This window comes from Xyrauchen texanus, chromosome 50 (genome assembly GCF_025860055.1).
Source record: "Xyrauchen texanus isolate HMW12.3.18 chromosome 50, RBS_HiC_50CHRs, whole genome shotgun sequence".
Classification (NCBI taxonomy): domain Eukaryota; kingdom Metazoa; phylum Chordata; class Actinopteri; order Cypriniformes; family Catostomidae; genus Xyrauchen; species Xyrauchen texanus.
The window spans coordinates 7,436,956-7,456,876 of NC_068325.1; the positions used below are offsets into that span (position 1 = coordinate 7,436,956).

The following is a 19,921-nucleotide window of genomic DNA, read 5'->3' on the forward strand; positions in this document are numbered from 1 at the left end:
CATACTTATCAATCGCCTAAGAGACCAGGTTGGTATTCAGGGGTTAGCCTTGGATTGGGACTCCTCATATCTCAAGGGTAGAACGATTTCAGTCTGTTTAGAGAACTGTTATTCATCAGTTGTTCCTTTAACATGTGGGGTTCCTCAGGGCTCCATTTTGGGACCCGTTTTATTCTCCCTCTACATGCTTCCGTTAGGAAAGATCTTTGAGAGGCATGGCATACACTATCATCTGTAGGCTGATGACTCTCAAATTTACTTTCCTATTAAACATGGGAATCACCACTCTTTTGAGTCTCTGCATAAATGCATGGCCGATGTGAAATGTTGGCTGGCAAACAACTTTCTTCAATTAAATGAGGATAAGTCAGAGTTTATTGTTTTTGGTCATAGGGGATGTGACTTAAATTTAGAAAGAAATTTGTCACTGCTTCCAGGGAAAAAACTTCCCTATGTAAAAAACCTGGGTGTTATATTCGACTCTGAGCTCAGGTTTGATCGACAAATAAATGCTGTGGTTAAAAATAGTTTTATCCATCTTAGAACTATGGCAAGGTTGAAGCCCATCCTTTCTTTTGATGATTTGGAGAAGGTTGTGCATGCCTTTGTGTCCTCTCGATTGGACTATTGTAATGCTTTGTATCTGGGTGTGAGTCAGGCCTCTCTCTCTCGCCTGCAGCTGGTCCAAAATTCAGCTGCTAGGCTTTTAACTGGAACCAGGAAAAGAGACCATATCACCCCAGTTTTGATTTCACTACATTGGTTACCGATCCAATACAGAATCAAGTACAAAGTGTTGATGTATGTGTTTAAGGCTCTTCATGGTCTTGCACCTGAGTACATCTCTGCCTTAATAAGTTTGAATCAACCTTCAAGGTCTCTCCGCTCTAGTGATCAGCTGTGTCTGTCAGTTCCTCGATCTCGCCTAAAAACTAAAGGTGATAGAGCTTTTGCGGTGGCAGCCCCTAGACTTTGGAATGAGCTTCCATTGGTCATAAAATCATCTCCGTCTCTATTCTCTTTCCAGGGTGCCTTAAAAACGTATTTATTTTCCCTAGCTTTTAATTAATTGCATTATAATTTGTACTAGGTAGATTTTATCTTATTCTTGTTTTATAGGTTTTAAATGTTTTTTTGCATTCTTAAGCTGTATTAATGTGATTTTATTTATTTTTTATTACTCCATGTACAGCACTTTGGTACCCAGTGTGGTTTTTGAAAGTGCTTTATAAATAAAATTGAGTTGAGTTGAGTTGAGGTGAATGGGGAAAGAGTCACATCTGTTAAGTGATGCGCGAGCATAGTCACGGGCACGGGACTTACATACAGAGAAGTGTTTGCTGGCCGTGTGACAGAGCGGGCAGAGAATGGGCGCACGCACGTATTCGTGAGCGCGTTTATTGACTCTAATACTCGAGCGGGCTGTGTCCGCTTTATGTGAGTGGGCTCTGATCGGGACACGGGAAGTGTAATGCTTGTGTGTAGAGGTGAACACTGGATTGTGGGCACATTTTCTACACATAAGGCTGGTCGTGTGACAGAGCGGCCAGAGAAGGGGCACGCGCACGGATTCGTGGGCGCGTTTATTGACTCTAACACTCGAGCGGGCTGTGTCCGCTTTATGTGAGTGGGCTCTGATAGGAACACGGGAAGTGTAATGCTTGTGTGTAGGGGTGAACACTGGATTGTGGGCACATTTTCTACACATAAGGCATGTTTGCTCTTTACAAGATTTCTTTGGGTCGCCGTGAAAACGGCGTTTGAGTGCAGGCAAGCGGGCAGTATTACCGGCTTGTTGGCTGCTGAATCCACCACTGTAGTAGCCTGAGAGAGGGGGACTGACAGGGGGCGAAGCTTTGACGGTGGTCCGGCCGCGGCGGGACTGAGCCGTCGTTTTTTCAACAAGGCTAGGAGGACTTCGGGTAAGAGATAACAAGATGTTTGGGTATAACAACACAAACGTGAGTAAACAATGACTGAATTTTAATTTTTTTGGTGAACTAATCGTTTAAAATACATACATATACCATATGAAGAATACTGAATGTAAAGCGTCTTTATAGTACATCTACAGAAAACATGGACAATAAGAGCATTGTCATCAAACAACTGCTTGTTTAAGAGATCAAATATTTTACAGTACAAAGATCACGAGACAAAAGACATTTAAATATTTAGCTGATGTTTTTGAAACATTTTGATTAATTAATCTTCTAAATTAATAAAAAATCAAAAACATGACTCACTAAGATTAAAAGATTGTTTAAAAAACAACAACAACAACAAAGAGCCAAGATTGCCAGTATGACATTGTGAAAGAAATGATAAAAAGAGAGGTCATCAGGTCGGTCATACTCGTGTGTACATTATTTGGGCAGATGTAGAACAGTATATGTGCTGCTGACTCGACTGGATCAATATTTTTATGCATCTGAGAAAAGTTCACCTCAGTAAACTGAAAGAGCAATGGGGAAAAACGTTATTAGCATATTCAGCGCAGATGTTTCTTAACACATAAATGCGATTTGAATTATAGCGCAAAACTCTCCAATAAATATCTGACATTTCAATATCAAATGACCAATTATCACATAATTCAAAGAATGAAATAATTCACCTGTAATTGCCTGTAATCTATAACTTGTGTCTGTTGTAGACTGGTATTATGAAGATGTGATTGCTCTCCAGATCTTTTATTTCCAACAACAAAAACTAAGAATTAAATAAACAGTGAAAAATGTTTTAACACGACTAAAGATTATGGATTTTAATTTCCAAAATAATTATATTAATTAGCAGAAAGACAAACTGCCAAATTATGACAAATTTACCGAACTTCCAATTCTGTACCAATATAAAAAATAATATTTCTACTGTTATAGAGCCTCGATATTAATAATAATAATAAAAAGCACTCACCTGTGAGCACAATGAGCAGAACAGCAGTTAACAGAGCAAATATGAGTGTTAGAGTCTGCCATGTCTGATTGTGATGAATGTCTTTCACTTCTGTCGGATTCTGTTGAGTACATGACACTAATGTGATCTCTGTTGTTGATTCTGCAAAGAAAACGTAAGTGTGCAATTTGTTACAGTATTATGATTGCCAGTCTACTCCATTAAAGCATATTAATACAATTATTGTGTCTGAAAACTGAATACAATCACACATTGATGACTGCAGGAGTATTTACCAATGAATTTGAGTCTGGTGCCATTGCTGAATTCAGGAGGTACTGAATCTTTCTTCATACAGTAATAAACTCCCAAATCATCAATGGTGACATTATTTATAAACAGATGACGGTGAGATTGCACTGAATATTTGTGTCTGAATGTTTTATTGAAGCATGAAAAGGTATTTGACAAAGTGTGTAATATCACCACTGGAGGATCTGGAAGTTTCAGTAATAACCAATAAATCCCTCCTTCATCAAGATCACAGTTTATAGTCACATTCTGTCCCAAATCTGTCAGTTGATCTGTTTCAGCTTGACAGCATATAAATAGATCTGTGAGATTAAAAACAACAAACACATAATTAAGATTTGCTAATCAGCTGTGAACCAGTGACATCAAAAACATTTCATCTTAATGAAACAATGTAATAAACTCACATAGTTGCAGCTGTATGATCTTCATGCTGTTGCCTTGATTAAAACACTTGACTAATGAACTCTACTTCTGTTCTTACAAGCAGAGCAAAAGTTTACCCACATCAACTAGAGGAAGTCTAAGTCAAGTTTGCTTTGACCACACTGTTCACGCTATTTCCAACTTAATACTCTTTTTAAAATGTTTTCAGTAAAGGATTCTGAATATGTCACATAAAATGTATTACACAGTATAAAGTACATAAAACATATTCAGAATACAAGAATACTTTTAGAATACATCTTTATAAAGGCAACACACAACTGGAAGAATTACATGTGATATGTCAGTATTATCTTATTTAAACTGCTACATCTGCACTTTTAACTAATCGAAGTGAATCTGAAAAGCTTGTTCTTTAAATTAGATGTGGAAGAAAAACAGAAGACAGTTTGTGCTCAACTACAATATTTTAATATTTTAACAACATTTGAATCTTTTTCATAACTCATTATTTGATTGGACTGACAAAGAATAATACATTTTATAGTGCACTACATTCAGGAGCAGGAGTTTGGTTATTAGCAATTATTAATAATTATCAAGATAATTATCAATTATTAAAACCAATATAACATTGAATAGAATCAATGTTAGCTTTTTAATCCATTAAATCAACAATCACCAAAGATAACTATCAATTATCAAATTCAATAGGATATTAATTATTATCAAAATAATCATTAATTATTCAAATCAATGGAACATTGATTAGAATTAACACTAGCTTATTGATCCTATTGAATTCAACAATCTTCAAAGATAATTATCAATTATCAAAATCAATAGAATATCAATATATAATTGCTGAGGGAGGGTGGCGTTTGACTGCCCTACATTACATCGTGACAACATTCTGGGTTCTGCAGAATTTGAAGGATGCCCCGGTGGTCCCCCTCTTTATGAAGGGGAACTGCACAGACCGTAACAACTACAGGGGCATCTCACTCCTCAGTGTGCTCTGAAAGTGTCTGGGTACTTTTTGCCATTGCATACTCCAGAGAATATCGCCACGAATGTGGGCGGAGAGAAGCTGGTTAATGGCATCTGATGTGTTTAATGATGTGTTTGTAGGCCTCGGTCAGGCTTTATGACTGTTAGGCCTGCCTTTGTCTTTTATCTGAATACATGAGGCCCAACAATCTTGACACAAAATTAGATCGGAAATGCAAATAAACCATATTTATTCATTAATATAAATTAATGATTTTAACTAGGCTTGCTTGCATATTTCCATATTAAGGCCTATTTATTGTTTTTATTTTCTATCTCTTTCACTACCAACACTTTTATTTTTGGGTGCTTTTGATTCTTTTACTCATTTTGATTTTTATTGTTGTTATATATTTTAGTGAACCACATCGTATGAAGTTTTAAAAAAAAAAGTGAGATATATTAAAAGGCCTGTATATTACACTATGTGTCACACTGAACTAGCCTCATGTATAAACCACACATTTAGAAGTTATTTACACAAAGTTTTTCTGTCATCGTTTGGAACATCTCTGATCAACTTTAAGTCCTTTTTCCCTCTTTCAGTCTTTGCAGTACTTTCTCACATATTTTACCTGTTCATAGTATTAATAACTGCTATTTCTCAACATTTCTTTATTTGGCAGGTTTCTGATGTGGACGTGACTTACCAAATGCTTATTGAGAGCTGTATGTATTTACACAACAACACTCGTGGGAAACATCATGCGTGTGAATGTTATATTTGTGGAAATAACGTTGCCGACTGCATTGACACTGCACAGCTGACTGCACTGATTGTTACGGTGTGCCGTGCAGTTCAATCCAGGAATCATTAAACATGAAGACATTGCATTTCCATTATTTAGTGCCTATCATCAGATTTTGGTGTTCAGGGTCCATTTATAAAGTATCCCCAAAACACAACCCACGATTTTACGATTTTAAACTGCATTAGTGTTTTCAAATTAGCCTGATTTAGTGCAAACCTGGCAACACATCACACACCCTGCTGCTGCTCTAATAGAAGAGAGAGCGAATGTGTATTGTTCCCGAGGGAGGGAACGACACGTTGTGTCAGAGAAGCGACACTAGGGGTCTCTCTTGAGCGCCGATATTCACCTCTGATCTATGAAAAAAGGCCAATGAGAAGTTGGCAGCCGGTATTTGCATGTCCCGCCCCCGGACATACGGGTATTTAGGCGCGCAAATACAGGAGTTCATTCAGGATTTTTCTGAGGAGCCGAATGGTCCGGCCACAACAGTGGCTCGGTTCAGCGACATGGCGGAGGAAAGACACAACGTGTCGTTCCTCCCTCGGGAACGGAGGTTACATACGTAACCAAACGTTCCCCTTCTGTCGCTCTCTCCACGTTGTGTCGGAGAAGCGACACTAGGGGACCCATTCCAATCTTGCCATGTGCTGAACCGTGTACGTGAACCGCCGATACAGAGGCGGGCAGGGATTTCATCCAGTGCGGCGCATCGTCTGTACCTGGCTGCACGTACCCTTCCCCAATGCCCCATAAGAACATCGGAATCCTTCTAGTTACCCTGGGAGGGGAACAAGGCGATGTTTGCCAACATGGGAACGGGCCAGCCTGGCTGGGCCTCTTTTCTCTCTATGTTTCTCGCATAGAGCAATCACGGCCGGGGCCCTTACAGACATATAGGGAAGGGGGTCTTACTCAGACCCTGCGGAGACCACACCTGCCCTTTTTCTTGGGGAGGAAAAGTGGTAGACACATCACACGGCTGTCTTAGGGCTCGTGTGGAAAGTATGGTGTGGTGGTAGATCCAGCCTCGAAAGGGGGGAGTTGCTACAGCATGGCGACCGGGGCAGCTGTAACTGCCTAAGGGAGACACGGGGGTCCGCTCGTAAGGGGACAGAACCGTGGAATTACACACAAGGGGAGTCCGAGCAGGAGGCCTTACCTGTGGAGCACCTATACCATTACAGGGTAGCCATCAGGGTACCCGCAGTGGCTTGGGTCGGCGAGTTCCTCCGCTGAACCGCGGACCCGGAGGGTTAGGGAGGAATCGACCAGGGGCCTGACTCAGAGTGGGGCGCCCTGGGAAGAAGGCACTGGGCGCACTACTTTACCTTGACGTCAGGAAAAGGGCGCTGGGTGCAAGCGATCCACCCGGCCGGTCGGTCTACGTGTTACCGAGTTCTACGGGCTCGGACCTGACAAAACACGAGACGCAACCGACTCAACGCAGAGGTTGTAAAACCTTGCGAAGGTGTTGGGTGTTGCCCAACCCGCGGCTCTACAGATGTCTGCTAGGGAGGTGCCCTTGGCCAGTGCCCACGAGGACGCAACACCCCTTGTTGAGTGAGCTCGGACCCACAAGGGTAGGGGCACGGCCTGGGTGTGATAAGCCAATGTGAAGGGCCGTCTTAGGAGAGAGGGCCCTGAGTCCAATTGATTCAAGCGGCTCGAAGGGAGGTCTCTGGAGTCCTGCCAAGACTACCGAGAGATCCCAGGAGGGAACTAGGCCTGGCCGGGAGGGAGTCAACATCCGGGTGCCTCTCAGGAACCTGAGGATCAGGTCGTGCTTGCCCAAAGACTTGCCGTCTACAGGATCGTGGTGGGCGGCAATGGCGGCAACATACACCTTGAGGGTGGACGGGGACAGCCTCCTGTCCAGCCTCTCCTGTAGGAACAGGAGCACTGACTTGATAGCGCATCTCTGCGGGTCTTCAGTTCGGGAAGAACACCAATCTGCGAACAAGCGCCACTTTAGGGCGTAAAGGTGCCTGATAGAAGGGGCTCTGGCTTGGTTGATTGTATTCACAACGGTCGCCGGTAAGCCGGCTAGCTCTTTCGTGTCCCGTCCAGGGACCAGACGTGGAGGTTCCAGAGGTCTGGGCGCGGGTGCCAGAGCGTGCCCCGTCCCTAAGAGAGGAGGTCCTTTCTCAGGGGAATTCGCCAGGGAGGAGCTGTCACGAGAAGCCTGAGTTCCGAGAACCAAGTCCGAGTGGGCCAGTAGGGGGCCACTAACGTGACTTGCTCCTCGTCCTCCCTGACCTTGCACAGCACCGGTGCAAGAAGGCTCACTGGGGGAAATGCGTACTTGCGCAGCCCCGAGGGCCAGCTGTGTGCCAGCGCGTCTGTCCCGAGGGGAGCCTCTGTTAGGGCGTACCAGAGCGGGCAGTGGGAGGTTTCCTGGGAGGCAAACAGGTCTACCTGGGCCTTGCCGAACCGTTCCCAAATCAGCTGGACCGACTGGGGGTGAAGCCTCCACTCCCCGCCGGGCAGGCGTTGTCGTGATAGCGCGTCCGCTACGATGTTGAGCTTGCCGGGGATGTGAGTGGCGCGCAGCGACTTGAGTCGCTGCTGGCTCCATAGGAGGAGACGGCGGGCGAGTTGTGACATGTGGTGGGAGCGTACGCCGCCTTGGCGATTTATGTACGCCACCACTGTGGTGCTGTCCGATCTCACGAGGACGTGTTTGTCCCACGCTAACGGGAGGAATGTCCTGAGAGCGAGAAGGACGGTCAGCAACTCCAGGCAGTTGATGTGCCAACGCAGCGAGGCCCCTTTCCAACGGCCCGCCGCTGCGTGCCCGCTGCACACGGCACCCCACCTGGACCGGGAAGCGTCGGTTGTGACCAGAGCACGTCGGGACACCTGCTACAGGGGCACTCCTGCCCGTAAAAAGCAGAGGTCTGTCCAGGGTCGGAGTGTTTTGAGGCAGGCGGGGGTGATCCTTACCCGATGCGTGCTGTGGTGCCATGCTTGTCTCAGGACTCGAGTCTGGAGCCAGTGCTGGAGTGGTCTCATATGCATCAACCCCAGCGGCGCGACCACCGCGGAGGACGCCATATGCCCGAAGAGCCTCTGGAAAACTTTTAGAGGGACCACTGTGCCTGGCTTGAAGGAAGCGAGGCAGTCCAGCACCGACTGAGGACGCTCGCTCATGAGACGTGCTGTCATTGAGACTGAGTCTAACTCCAACCCGAGAAAAGAGATGCTCTGAACCGGAGTGAGCTTGCTCTTTTCCCAGTTGACCTGAAGCCCCAAGTGGCTGAGGTGCCGGAGCACCTGGTCTCTGTGTGTGCATAGTAACTCTCGAGTGTGTGCTAGGATGAGCCAGTCGTCGAGGTAGTTGAGAATGCGGATGCCGGCTACTCGTAGCGGGGCAAGGGTCAGACGCGAGGGGACAGAGACAGGCCGAAGGGGAGGACTTTGTACTGAAACGCCTGGCCGTGGAACGCAAACCGTAAGAAGGGTCGGTGTCGTGACAGAATTGAGACGTGGAAGTACGCATCCTTCAGGTCTACCGCTGCGAACCATTCTAGATGCTGAACGCCCGCCAGAATATTTCTCTGCGTGAGCATTTTGAACGGGAGTTTTAACAAGGCCCGATTGAAAACTCGCAAGTCCGGGACAGTCGTGGGCAGGCGGAAGGCGGGATCGCCGCGTCCGGTGTACCGGGACTGTCGTAATCTGAAAGCAGATTGCCGTAAGAACGGCATTTGCAGGCCAGGTGACCCAGAGACAAAAAGGAAATAGCTCTATAGAGTGTACAGAATTTAACAAAAAATTCTCCTTCCAGCCCTCCACCGGGGAACGGAGCGGTCTTACCAGCTCCGGAGCTATCGTCTCGGTCTCTGGGTCGGTCATCTCAGGAGCGCCTGGGAGCCTTCCGGGTCCTCGAGGGGGTCCGTGAGACGAAGGGCGTCCAACTTCTGCGGGGAGCTCGACGCTGGGGCTGAGAGCTGGGCCCACTCTCTTTGTTAGTTGAGGCGGAGCACCACTTTCTTTCTTTCTTGAAAGCCGCAGGAGTACGCCCTCGGCGAGCAGACAGGGCATGGCCCCTGGCGGCAGGTTTGCGGCAGGGCAAGATGTGTGAAATAGCCTACGTCTGTTTCTTCACCACTGAGGACTGCTGGGCGGAGTCGTCAAGTGGTGTCGCCGAATGGACGGAGCTGGGAGACGGGGGCGTTTTTTTGAGAAAGCGTGCTTTGTCTGCCTCCTGTACTGCGACCAGGTCCTGTCCATCGTTGCGTTTCTGGACCACGGGGGGTGGCCATCGCCTGTTTGAGTGCAGTTCCTGCAGCACGTCAAGAACAGGACTACCCAAGTGCAGATTTGAAGTGCCCTGGCCCGGTGGACTTGAAGGAGGGGGCCATGGCGTGCAGGGGGGAGCGGTCTGGGACCGTTCTACCTCCTGTGTGGGGAGGCGGGAGGTTTCGAGGGGATTTACCCGGCGAAAGCGTTCCGTTATTCTCCCCAGATCATCTTTCATCGCCTGCGGCGCCTGCCTCAATCCCGTGGGAAGGAGGCGAGGCGTGGGGGGCGGCTGAAATGGCTCTCTCTCACTAGAAGAGAAAGCAGAGATCGCAACGCTGCCGCGGTTATGTTCTCACACTGAAAACATAACCCATTGGAGAGAATGCTCATCCCGAGCTCGGACGGAAACAAACAAGCGTGCCGGGGAGGCGGGGGGTTTCGAGGGGGTTCACCCGGCGAAAAGGAGCCCGTCATTGTCCCCAGATCGTTTTCATCGCCCGCGGCGCCTGCCTCAATCCCGTAGGAAAGAGGCGAGGCGCGGGGGGCGGCTGAAGCGGTTTTCTCTCACTACAAGAGAAAGCCTACGACCGCAATGCTGTCATGGCTATGTTCTCGCACTGAAAACATAGACCATTCATAAAAACGCTGCCTGCGTGTGATCGCAACCCAGGAATGCAAGGCAGTTTTTATGACCGTCAGAGGTGGGGAGAAATCAACCACATCCAGAAACTACACAGGGGCGGAAATATCGTCTTTAAAAATACGCGTCCTGAGAAGGACGTTCAACGTCGCTGTGTTTTGCTCTTTTAGAGCGAAATTCACTCATTTAGAATAACTCTTTCGAGTTGTCTGCACTGTCGAAGCGCCCAGGGGCAAGAATGCACAGCCGTGCACGAAGGAGAAAGCCGCTGTTATGCGCCGTGAAATCCAACAGCATGCAGAGCGTCAGAGGATTAAACAGGAACTTGGTGTGTAACTCGCAGCAGACTGCATGCACGACCATCGGCTCCGAAGAAATTTTCTGAATGAACTCCTGTATTTGCGCCGCCTAAATACCCGTATGTCCGGGGGCGGGACATGCAAATACCGGCTGCCAACTTCTCATTGGCCTTTTTTCACAGATCAGAGGTGAATATCGGCACTCAAGAGAGACCCCTAGTGTCGCTTCTCCGACACAACGTGGAGAGAGCGACAGAAGGGGAACTGTTTTTTACTTGATTGACAATCATTTTCATTCACATCTGCCTTATTTGTGTTCGTTATGAGAGAAGTATTCTAAAAGTATTCTAAAAATGTTTATTAAGTTACTGTATTCTGAATACAGGTGCTTGAATACGTAACAAGGGCTGAATACAGTTACTTCTGAATACGTAACGCTGTTACATGTATTCTATTACAGCCCAACGCTTTCAATCCTTATTCACCATCACCAGGTCCACACAGAACTCCACTGAAATCTCAAGTACATCTCAAATCAGTAGATTCTGTCTGGGCCTGCACATAACCATCATCACTTTAATAAGCGAGCTTATTGAATTTATTTGTATATGTTCATGTTATATCATTTTTACCATTTTTAAACATATTGTGCTAATTTTTAACAGTGTTTCTGAAAGCGGAGAACCTGAAATAGAATCATATTGTACAATCTGTCCAACACATTAAGTATAAACAAGTGCACAATTTTTACAATAAATATTTACAACAACATCCTATTCTGAAATTAAAGTCCAGTATGCTATCAGATTTTTATAGAGCATTTTATTTCAGTATAGTTTTTTATTTACAGTGAATTTTATGGTGTTGTTTTAATCTGTTTGATATTTGAAACTGATGATTGTTTGTCATTACTCTGATTTTCCATGCAGTTTTTTTTCCTCAGTCCATTTACTGCATCCAAATGAAGAGTCAGATCATCTAAAACAACTTTGGACTAGCTCGGTGTATCCATATATATCACCTTAATGCTCAAGTAAAAGTTAACATTGGTGTTCTCCGGTGTCGTCCTACCATTAATGGCCTGTAGAAGGAAGTAGAGGGATTGTTGGTCAGATTCACATGCTGGGTTATGTTAGACATCAAAGACATTCTTATTGACATACCTTACGTCTTATAGTCATATCGCAAATTAGCAAACAATGTAAAAAATATGTTAACAGATGTAAACACACATATCAAATAGACGTCTGTACATGTGCTATCAGCTATGTGTGTATTTACATCTGGGAAATATATTTTGTCCATTGTTTACTCTTCTGCAATATGTCTATAAGACGTTTCCTCTCGGATGTCAATAAGACATTCAGCAGATTCAGTTTTCACACATTTAGCATAGCATTACTTCTGTGCAGTGTTTACTGTAATAGAGCTGTTCAGCCGTGATGTAAATTTGTAGGCGAACACAGGAGTCTAATTTGCCATGAGTTCCCTCTGGATTTTCCAATGGGTTTTTATAATGAGGTTTTTCAACTAATATGTAAAATAAGGTCTGTGGTAAACATTATTTGACAATATGTGGACGTTTTGTTCTAGCTCTATTCTGAGCAGTACACGTCCTCAGAAATGATTTAATAGCAATGTTCAAAATGGCAAAATGTACCCATGTGGTTGATGAGAGCTAAATATTTAAGTGCTACAATTATTCATAAATTTTTCTCTTTATGTTCTTTCAGAATATTTAAAGATACACTATGTAACTTTTGGCCCTCTAGCGGTTGCGCAAGTTGAGCTTCTGCTCTGCTCATCTACGTGGATGAATGTGGTTCTAGGCATCGTGTACACATGATACAGGACATCATATCAGAGCGAATGGACAAATAAATAATGAAAGATAGGAAAATACAGATATCTGAAAACATGTCATCTGAGCAGGTAAGTGCCATATCTTATGTTGTTGTTTTGACTTATTGGAAACTGATGTTTTGAAATAAAGGACGTTACAAAAGTTAGGCAACATTTGTTAACATTAGACATAATGATTACTAGTCTGATAAGGACAAATGTTTTAAAGTTTTTATAACTTCAGGATATTCTGGCTAAATAGACCAAGGTAGAAACTGATTTATAGATTGTCATTGTTACCAACCAATGGTCAACATAATTTCAAGACTCACATGTCCTTGGCAAGCCTACGACAAACTTATTTATTTATATAAATTATTGCCGTTATAAAGAAAAATACACACGTGTGCCAGCACGTGAAAAGTTCTGCACCGATTACAGTTTAATTATTGTATTTCACTATAGGCCTACACAAACAGTCGTGCGATTACACAACTATACATAAACCCTATCAATAAAATATCTTCCCTGATGAGCAAGAAAAAAGCTTTAAAATCTCTGGGTTGCTTTTAAATCCTTTCAGTTGTCGCCACTATTGAAAAGCCAAGCCGATGTTGGTTCAGGTTTTATTACTGAGTCTGGTGCTTTCCCTTTTGCTTGTAGACTCTGCTCTGTTCAGGGTTTCTTTGTTTTTACAACCGGTGATTCCTCTGAGGTTTGCTGATTTGAATGATCCATGGTATATTTATCTCATTTGTTGTGAACAACAAACTTTCAGCTTCACGTTACTCCCACACCATACACGCGCTACAGTAGCTGGAGCTTATTTTCTCTGTGTACGGATATTATGTGAACACGCAGATGCAAATTACATATGTTTGCAATTTCCCACGAAATCCGTCCTGACAGCTCTAAAATATTCATAATTATTATATGTTTATCAAAGTGATAACCAAAGTGGACTTCCTATCAGGCAGACGTCAGGTGGTTAGAATAGGCAGCAACATCTCCTCATCACTGACCCTCAACACTGGAGCCCTGCATGGCTGTGTTCTAAGACCACTCCTGCATTCCCTATACACACATGACTGTGTGGCAACACATAGCTCCAATGCCATCATTAAGTTTGCTGACGATACGACGGTGGCAGGTCTGATCACTGACAATGATGCCTACAGAGAGGAGGTGCACACTCTGACACGCTGGTGTCAGGAGCACAACCTCTCCCTCAAAGTCAGTAAGACCAAAGTGCTTGTAGTGGACTTCAGGAAGAAGACAGAGAACACAGCCCCATCACCATTAATGGAGCACCGGTGGAGAGAGTCAGCAGTTTCAAGTTCCTCGGTGTCCACATTACTGAGGAACTCACATGGTCCGTCCACACTGAGGCCATTGTGAAGAAGGCTCACTAGCGCCTCTTCTTCCTGAGACGGCGGAGGAAGTTTGGAATGAACCACCACATCCTCACACGGTTCTACACCAGCACTGTAAAGAGCATCCTGACTGGCTGCATCACTGCTTGGTATGGCACCAGCACTGCCCTCAACTCGCAAAGCCCTGCAAAGGGTGGTGCGAACTGCCAGACACATCATCGGAGGTGAGCTTCCCTCCTTCCATGACATCTATACCAGGCGGTGTGTGAAAAAAGCTCGGAGGATCATCAGAGACTCCAGCCACCCAAGCAATGGGCTGCTCTCACGGCTACCATCAGGCTGGCGGTATCGCAGCATCAGGACCCGCACCAGCCCGACTACATGACAGCTTCTTCCCCCAAGCAGTCAGACTTTTGAACACTTGATCTCTCACGAACAATATACATCAGCACTGCACTTTATTAATCTTATTATCTCACACTGGACTGTCATAAATTATATTCTCTCCACAATAAAACCTACTGTATATTTTTTTAATACACTTTATATATTTTGTTTAAATTTTTTTATTTTTTTAACAAATAAAGTTACATAGTGTAGCTTTAAGAACAAGACAGCGCACCTAGGCTATTATGGCGAGGTACCTCTGACCAGAGATCTTCTTTAACAAATAGTTTTTTTTTACTATAGCATACGGAGCGTGTCTTCAACTAGCTTGTTACGACAGCAAGTCACAGTTTGCGGATACAATACAAATCAATGCTGAGAACCGTAAACTAACACCTGTCTGTCGCAAAATTGCCCGGGCCTTCCCTTATAAAACAGCCGTTTTAATATAGTAAACTCCACGCATAGTTCACTCCGAGATGATTTGTTTTTAATATTAACAGACAGGCATCTACAGGACTAATTTATTAAGTGATTAGCTTTTTCCTTGCAAAAGCAGTTTATTTAGTGTCAGGAAGCATCTCATCAATAGACATCCACTCAAAAAGAACGGCCTCTTGTCTCCTCGCAAGTGTTCCGCCACGCTATTGTACTATTTTTTTTTTTTTTTGAATTTTCCTTTTTTTTTTTTTATTTCCAAAATTATATGACAAAACAGTAGATACAAATGTTTCACATATACTGTTCTAAATTATTACAAATCATCATAAGATATGAAGAGCATTAAAGATAACATTCATATCAATGAAATTAAAGAACACACATTAGAAAAAAAAGAAACAACAACAATGTAAAGGAGGTATACATGTATAATTAAAATAAAGAAGAGGAATTTAATTCTTTGAGGATATCCATCGTTCTGGTTGCTTTGCGGTTTGAGAGTCCTTTCAGTGTTTCAAAATAAATCTTCATATCAGCTTTAAAATGGTAGATGTTAGGTATCCTTTCAGACCATTTACATTTATGTATGTAGAACTTACCAAGTAATAGGATCAAATTTAACATAAAATCGTGACTCTTGTCTATATCTTTTTTTCATAATAAAAAAAACATCTCTTTTCTCTATACTGATCTTAATTCCACTCAACATATTAAATAAATATTCCACATCAATCCAGAAAAACTTCACATACAAACATTCAAAGAAAAGATGTAAGACAGTTTCAGTATCCTTTTTACAGAATGTACAGGATTCAGAAAGGTCATTTTTATATATTTTTAGGAACTCATTTGTTGGATAGATTTTATGTATAATTTTAAAGTATATTTCAGTACACTTTGTTATTAATACAGTATTTATTAGTATAGGTCCAAGTCGATCTCCAATTGATATTTCCAAAATGTTCATTCCAGAAATATTTATTTCGAGGTGTAGCAGGACAGTGAATCAAGCATCTGAAGAATTTATTATTACATTTACTATCTTTTATATAAACACCGTTTAACACAACCTGTTTTTTATCCATTGATTGCTTATGAGGTTCACTACTGCCTCTCAAGAGTCTCAAAAACCTACTGGTATTGCATCAAAAACAATACTATATTCTCGTGGAGATATTGGAATCCCAAATATGTTTAAAAATTCAGTATATGTAAGTAAGAAACCCTTGTTATTTATCAATTGTGAGACCATTAGAATATCATTTTTAACCCAATTGTCGTAAAAGATTGATTTATTCTTATATTTAACCATTTTATTGTTCCATATTAACTGTTTGTGGGGGAAAAATTATGTTTGTATATAAGAAGCCAACATAAAAGAGCCTGTCTATGAAAATTGGATAACTGAATGGGGAGCCTATTAACCTCAAAGTCACATTTTAAAAGAAACTCTATACCACCTACTTTTTCAAAAATAAGATTTGGAATTATATACCATAGTTTATCATTATGTTTAATATAATATTTAATCCAGTTCAACTTGAAAATTGTATTAGAAGTACCAAAATCAAGCACATTTAAACCTCCTTGATTATAAGAATTACATAAGATATTTTTATTTAAATAGTGTGACTTGTTTTTCCATATAAAGTTGAATAAGGTTGAATCAACTTTTTAATAAAAGATGTTGGTACATCTAACACTTTTGCAGGATATACTAAACGAGACAGTCCCTCCGCTTTTGGACAAAAGAACTCTACCTTTGAGTGATAAATCCCTCATGAGCCACATATCAAATCTCTTTTTCGTTTTCACCATAAGAGGTTGGAAATTAGATTGCACTCTGTCTAACTGATTTTTACAGATATTGATACCAAGGTACGTAACTTCCTCCCTAACTGGTATACCTTCAAATTCAGTTAAATGAATATCATTGTCTTTAAGTGGAAAAAGAATACATTTTTTAACATTTAAAGATAAACCTGAAGCTTTAGAAAATATATTGAGACATTCCATAACTTTTTTAACCTGTGATATGTCTTTTAAAAAAATAGCTGTATCATCAGCTAGCTGACAACATTTAATTTCTTTATCCATAATTTTGATGCCTTGAAATGAGTCATTGTGTATATATAGAGCCAAAGTTTGCATGATCAGAAGGAATAAGAAAGGAGCACTGGGTCTCCTTGTTTTATGCCCCGGAAATGCTAAATCTACGAGTAGTTCCCCATGGAAGTTTAACTGAACTATTACAGTCACTATATAAAGTTTGTATTGCCCTTTTAAAGTGTTGACCAAAACCAAAAAATTCTAATACGTCAAATAAAAATTCATGTTTTACAGTATCAAAGGCTTTGTATATATCTATAAATAAAATGTAACTATTATTGGTTATGTAATCCTTATAATCAATTAAATCTAAGATTAATCGAATATTGTTACTAATATGTCGTCCTTGCATAAAACCAGACTGACTGTCATCTATTATTGTATCTAAACATAACTTTATTCTTTGTGCAAAAATATGAGACAACAATTTCAGCATCATTATTAATTAAGGTTATAGGCCTCCAATTGTCAAGAAGCAAGCAATCCTTATTGGGTTTAGGTAACAATGTAATTAAGCCTTGACACAAAGTTGGGGAAGTCTACAAGTTTCTATAGCCTCCTTAAAAACTAATAATAAGAATTCAGAAATGTAATCTTGAAATACTTTATAAAATTCACCTGTTAGGCCATCATTCCCTGGGGATTTATTATCTTTAAGCTTACTAATGTTCTTTTTAATTCTTCTAGGGATATGTCTTGATCACAAATGTCCTTCTGAGTTTCATCAAGACCTTGAGCCACACTTTTTATACAGGAGAGAAAATATGAGCTCTGACAACTGTTGTGTTCGGAGTATAGTTTTTTATAAAAATCTTCCACAAAATTAGAAATTTTTGAGGGGTCTTCAGAGATCTGATCATTTATTTTGAGTTTATATATACTGTTAACACTAACATTTTTCTAAATTATGAAAATACTTCGTATTCCTTTCACCATGCTCTATCCATTTTCGTCTAGAACGAATAAAGGCTCCCTGTGCCAGATTTTGATAGATATTGTCCAATTCAGCTTGTAATTCGAATAAAATATTGATGTCAGCTTGTGATTGCTCATCTTTTTCATAGATAGAAATTATTCCCTTGAGTATTTTATCTTGTCTCATTCTTTTTTCCTTAGATAATTCTTTAGCCCTTTCAATGGCCATATTACGGATCTGAAATTTTGTATATTCCCAATGTTTGCCATATATTTTGTCTTTTTTGCTTCTATCAAATTTTCATTTATAATTTTTTTGGCTTTTTCTTGGAAGATTTTATCACTCAAAAGTGTATTATTTAATTTCCAAAAATTTGGTTTATATTTTATTGATTGATCCCTTATACATAGTACTAAAGTTATCAAATTATGATCAGAAAAAACTGAGGGCTCTATTTTGGTTTCTTCCACATTGTCTAGCAACTCATTTGAAATAAGCCAGAAGTCAATCCTGGATCTCTTAGATAGATTTTTGTTATTCCAAGTGAACTGGATTTGCTGTGGATTTTTAAGTCTCCATATGTCACAACAGTTTAAATGCATACATAGATTATTAAACTCTCCATAATTGCTTCCTAAGGATCTTTGAGGTTGACAGTCTTTGATGGGGTCACTTATGCAGTTCCAGTCACCCCCCAAAATTAATTTAGCGTTGATAAAGGAATTCAATAAGGCATTTATTTGTTCATCAAATTCTGCAACAAGGAGTGTGTTTTTGTGACTATTATTATGACCATATATATTACCCAAAATGAAAAGATTCTCCATAAATTCAATAACTAGAATAACCCATCTTCCTGAATCATGAACAACATTTTTAAGGATTTTTCCCTGAAAGGAGCCCTTTAATATGGCAGTGCCAGCAGATTTACTGTTTCCATAAGCCATCCAGATATTGTCTCCCCACTGATTTTTCCAGAAATTAAAATCTGAAGCTAAGGCATGTGTTTCTTGTAGAAAATAAAAATCTGCCTTGAAAGTTTTACAAAATAAAAATACAGCTTTCCTCTTAGTCTGTTCTCATATACCCCTCACATTAAGTGAATAAAATGACAAAGACAAATTGAAAAATAAAACAAGTTAACTAAAAGAAAAAGAGAAAACCTTGAGTTCTAAATGTAAGAGGGAAAATGATTTTCTTCACCTTTTGAATACTGATCAGAACAAGCAAACTTGGGATTATAAATCTGACCTTTTAACTATCAAACATGAAATATAACAGCACATCACTAGATGTATTTAGAATACAACTGAACTTCTCAACGAAAGTCCATGGCAACTTCACTTTTAGATCGCATCAGAACTATCATCATTATATTTGTATTTCTTTACCCTCAATGATGGCTCTGGCTCCGACGAAGAAGGCTCTTCTCCCTTGCTTCCGCGCCTCTTCAATCTGTGGCCACAGTTTAGTGCGAGTCTCTTTGTCTTTCGTGGTCAAATCTTCACCGAATTTTAACTTCTTTATTTTGAGGAATTCCGAATTCTTCGCGCATTTCCAAACCTTTTCTTTGGCCGATCTTAATGCAAATCTTGTAATCACCGGTCGAGTTTTACCATCCTCTCTCCTCCCGATCCTATGGCTCACATCAATTTGGGAGCGGAGATCCTCTTCAGGGTCTTGAATGACTGCCTTACAGATGTCAATCACACGCTGTTTAACGTCTTCTCCTTCCTGCTCTGGCAAGCCATACAGCCTCAAGTTCCATCTTCTGTGATAGCGTTCCATTTCATTCACTCTGTCTTCCAGGCCTGTAATTCTCTTCTGATGGTCATCGCTTGCAATTTTAACCGTTTTTATTTCTGTTTTCATATCTTGAACTTCCTTGAAGAGAAACTCCGATGATTCCTTTAACGTTTCGATGGTGTCCGCATTTTTCTTTATCAGGCCTGCAAGATTGTCCGCGTTTTCTTTTATTTTTTCAGCTACAAGCCTCACGATGTTATCTTGCAGTTCGGAGAGTGTAGGTTCAACTTTACCTTTCTTTGCGACTGGAGTGCACGGAGCTGACTCAGGAAGATGGACAATTCCTCCGTCGGAATTAGTGTAGGTGTGTATATCACCTGCTTTGACAACTTCCATAACATCCTCAGTCACATCTTTGTGCTTAGTGGTGAATGAAAGCATCTTGTTTGTCTTTTTACCTTGATCTCTTGGCCTTTTGTCTGTCATCTTTTTTTTAAAAAAACAACTGTGCTAGATAGTCA

The 19,921-nt window shown here is 41.4% G+C and overlaps 2 protein-coding genes across 2 annotated transcripts in view; both read right to left on the reverse strand.

The window, feature by feature from the left end:
* The window catches only part of LOC127641040 (uncharacterized), an 82,637-nt gene extending 78,878 nt beyond the window's left edge, over positions 1 to 3,759 (reverse strand). Inside the window, exons 1-2 of the mRNA XM_052123791.1 lie at positions 3,195 to 3,759; positions 2,920 to 3,060 (exon numbers count right to left, since the gene is read on the reverse strand). Of these exons, the coding sequence (XP_051979751.1) occupies positions 2,920 to 3,060; positions 3,195 to 3,252 (199 nt within the window). The 5' untranslated portion in view covers positions 3,253 to 3,759. The remainder of the gene's footprint in view (positions 1 to 2,919; positions 3,061 to 3,194) is intronic.
* A 7,630-nt stretch (positions 3,760 to 11,389) lies between these two features.
* Positions 11,390 to 19,875, reverse strand: si:ch211-196c10.15 (uncharacterized). The gene is made up of 2 exons (XM_052124472.1): positions 19,046 to 19,875; positions 11,390 to 11,667 (listed from the first exon to the last, which is right to left on the reverse strand). Exons 1-2 carry the CDS (start codon positions 19,839 to 19,841, stop codon positions 11,660 to 11,662), a joined length of 804 nt encoding a protein of 267 aa, XP_051980432.1. The 5' UTR covers positions 19,842 to 19,875; the 3' UTR covers positions 11,390 to 11,659.
* Positions 19,876 to 19,921: the final 46 nt, after the last annotated feature.

What these genes read in the sequence shown, in the direction of transcription:
- si:ch211-196c10.15 (XM_052124472.1), bottom strand. Translation starts at nt 19,841, where the DNA reads ATGCTTTCATTCACCACTAAGCACAAAGATGTGACTGAGGATGTTATG.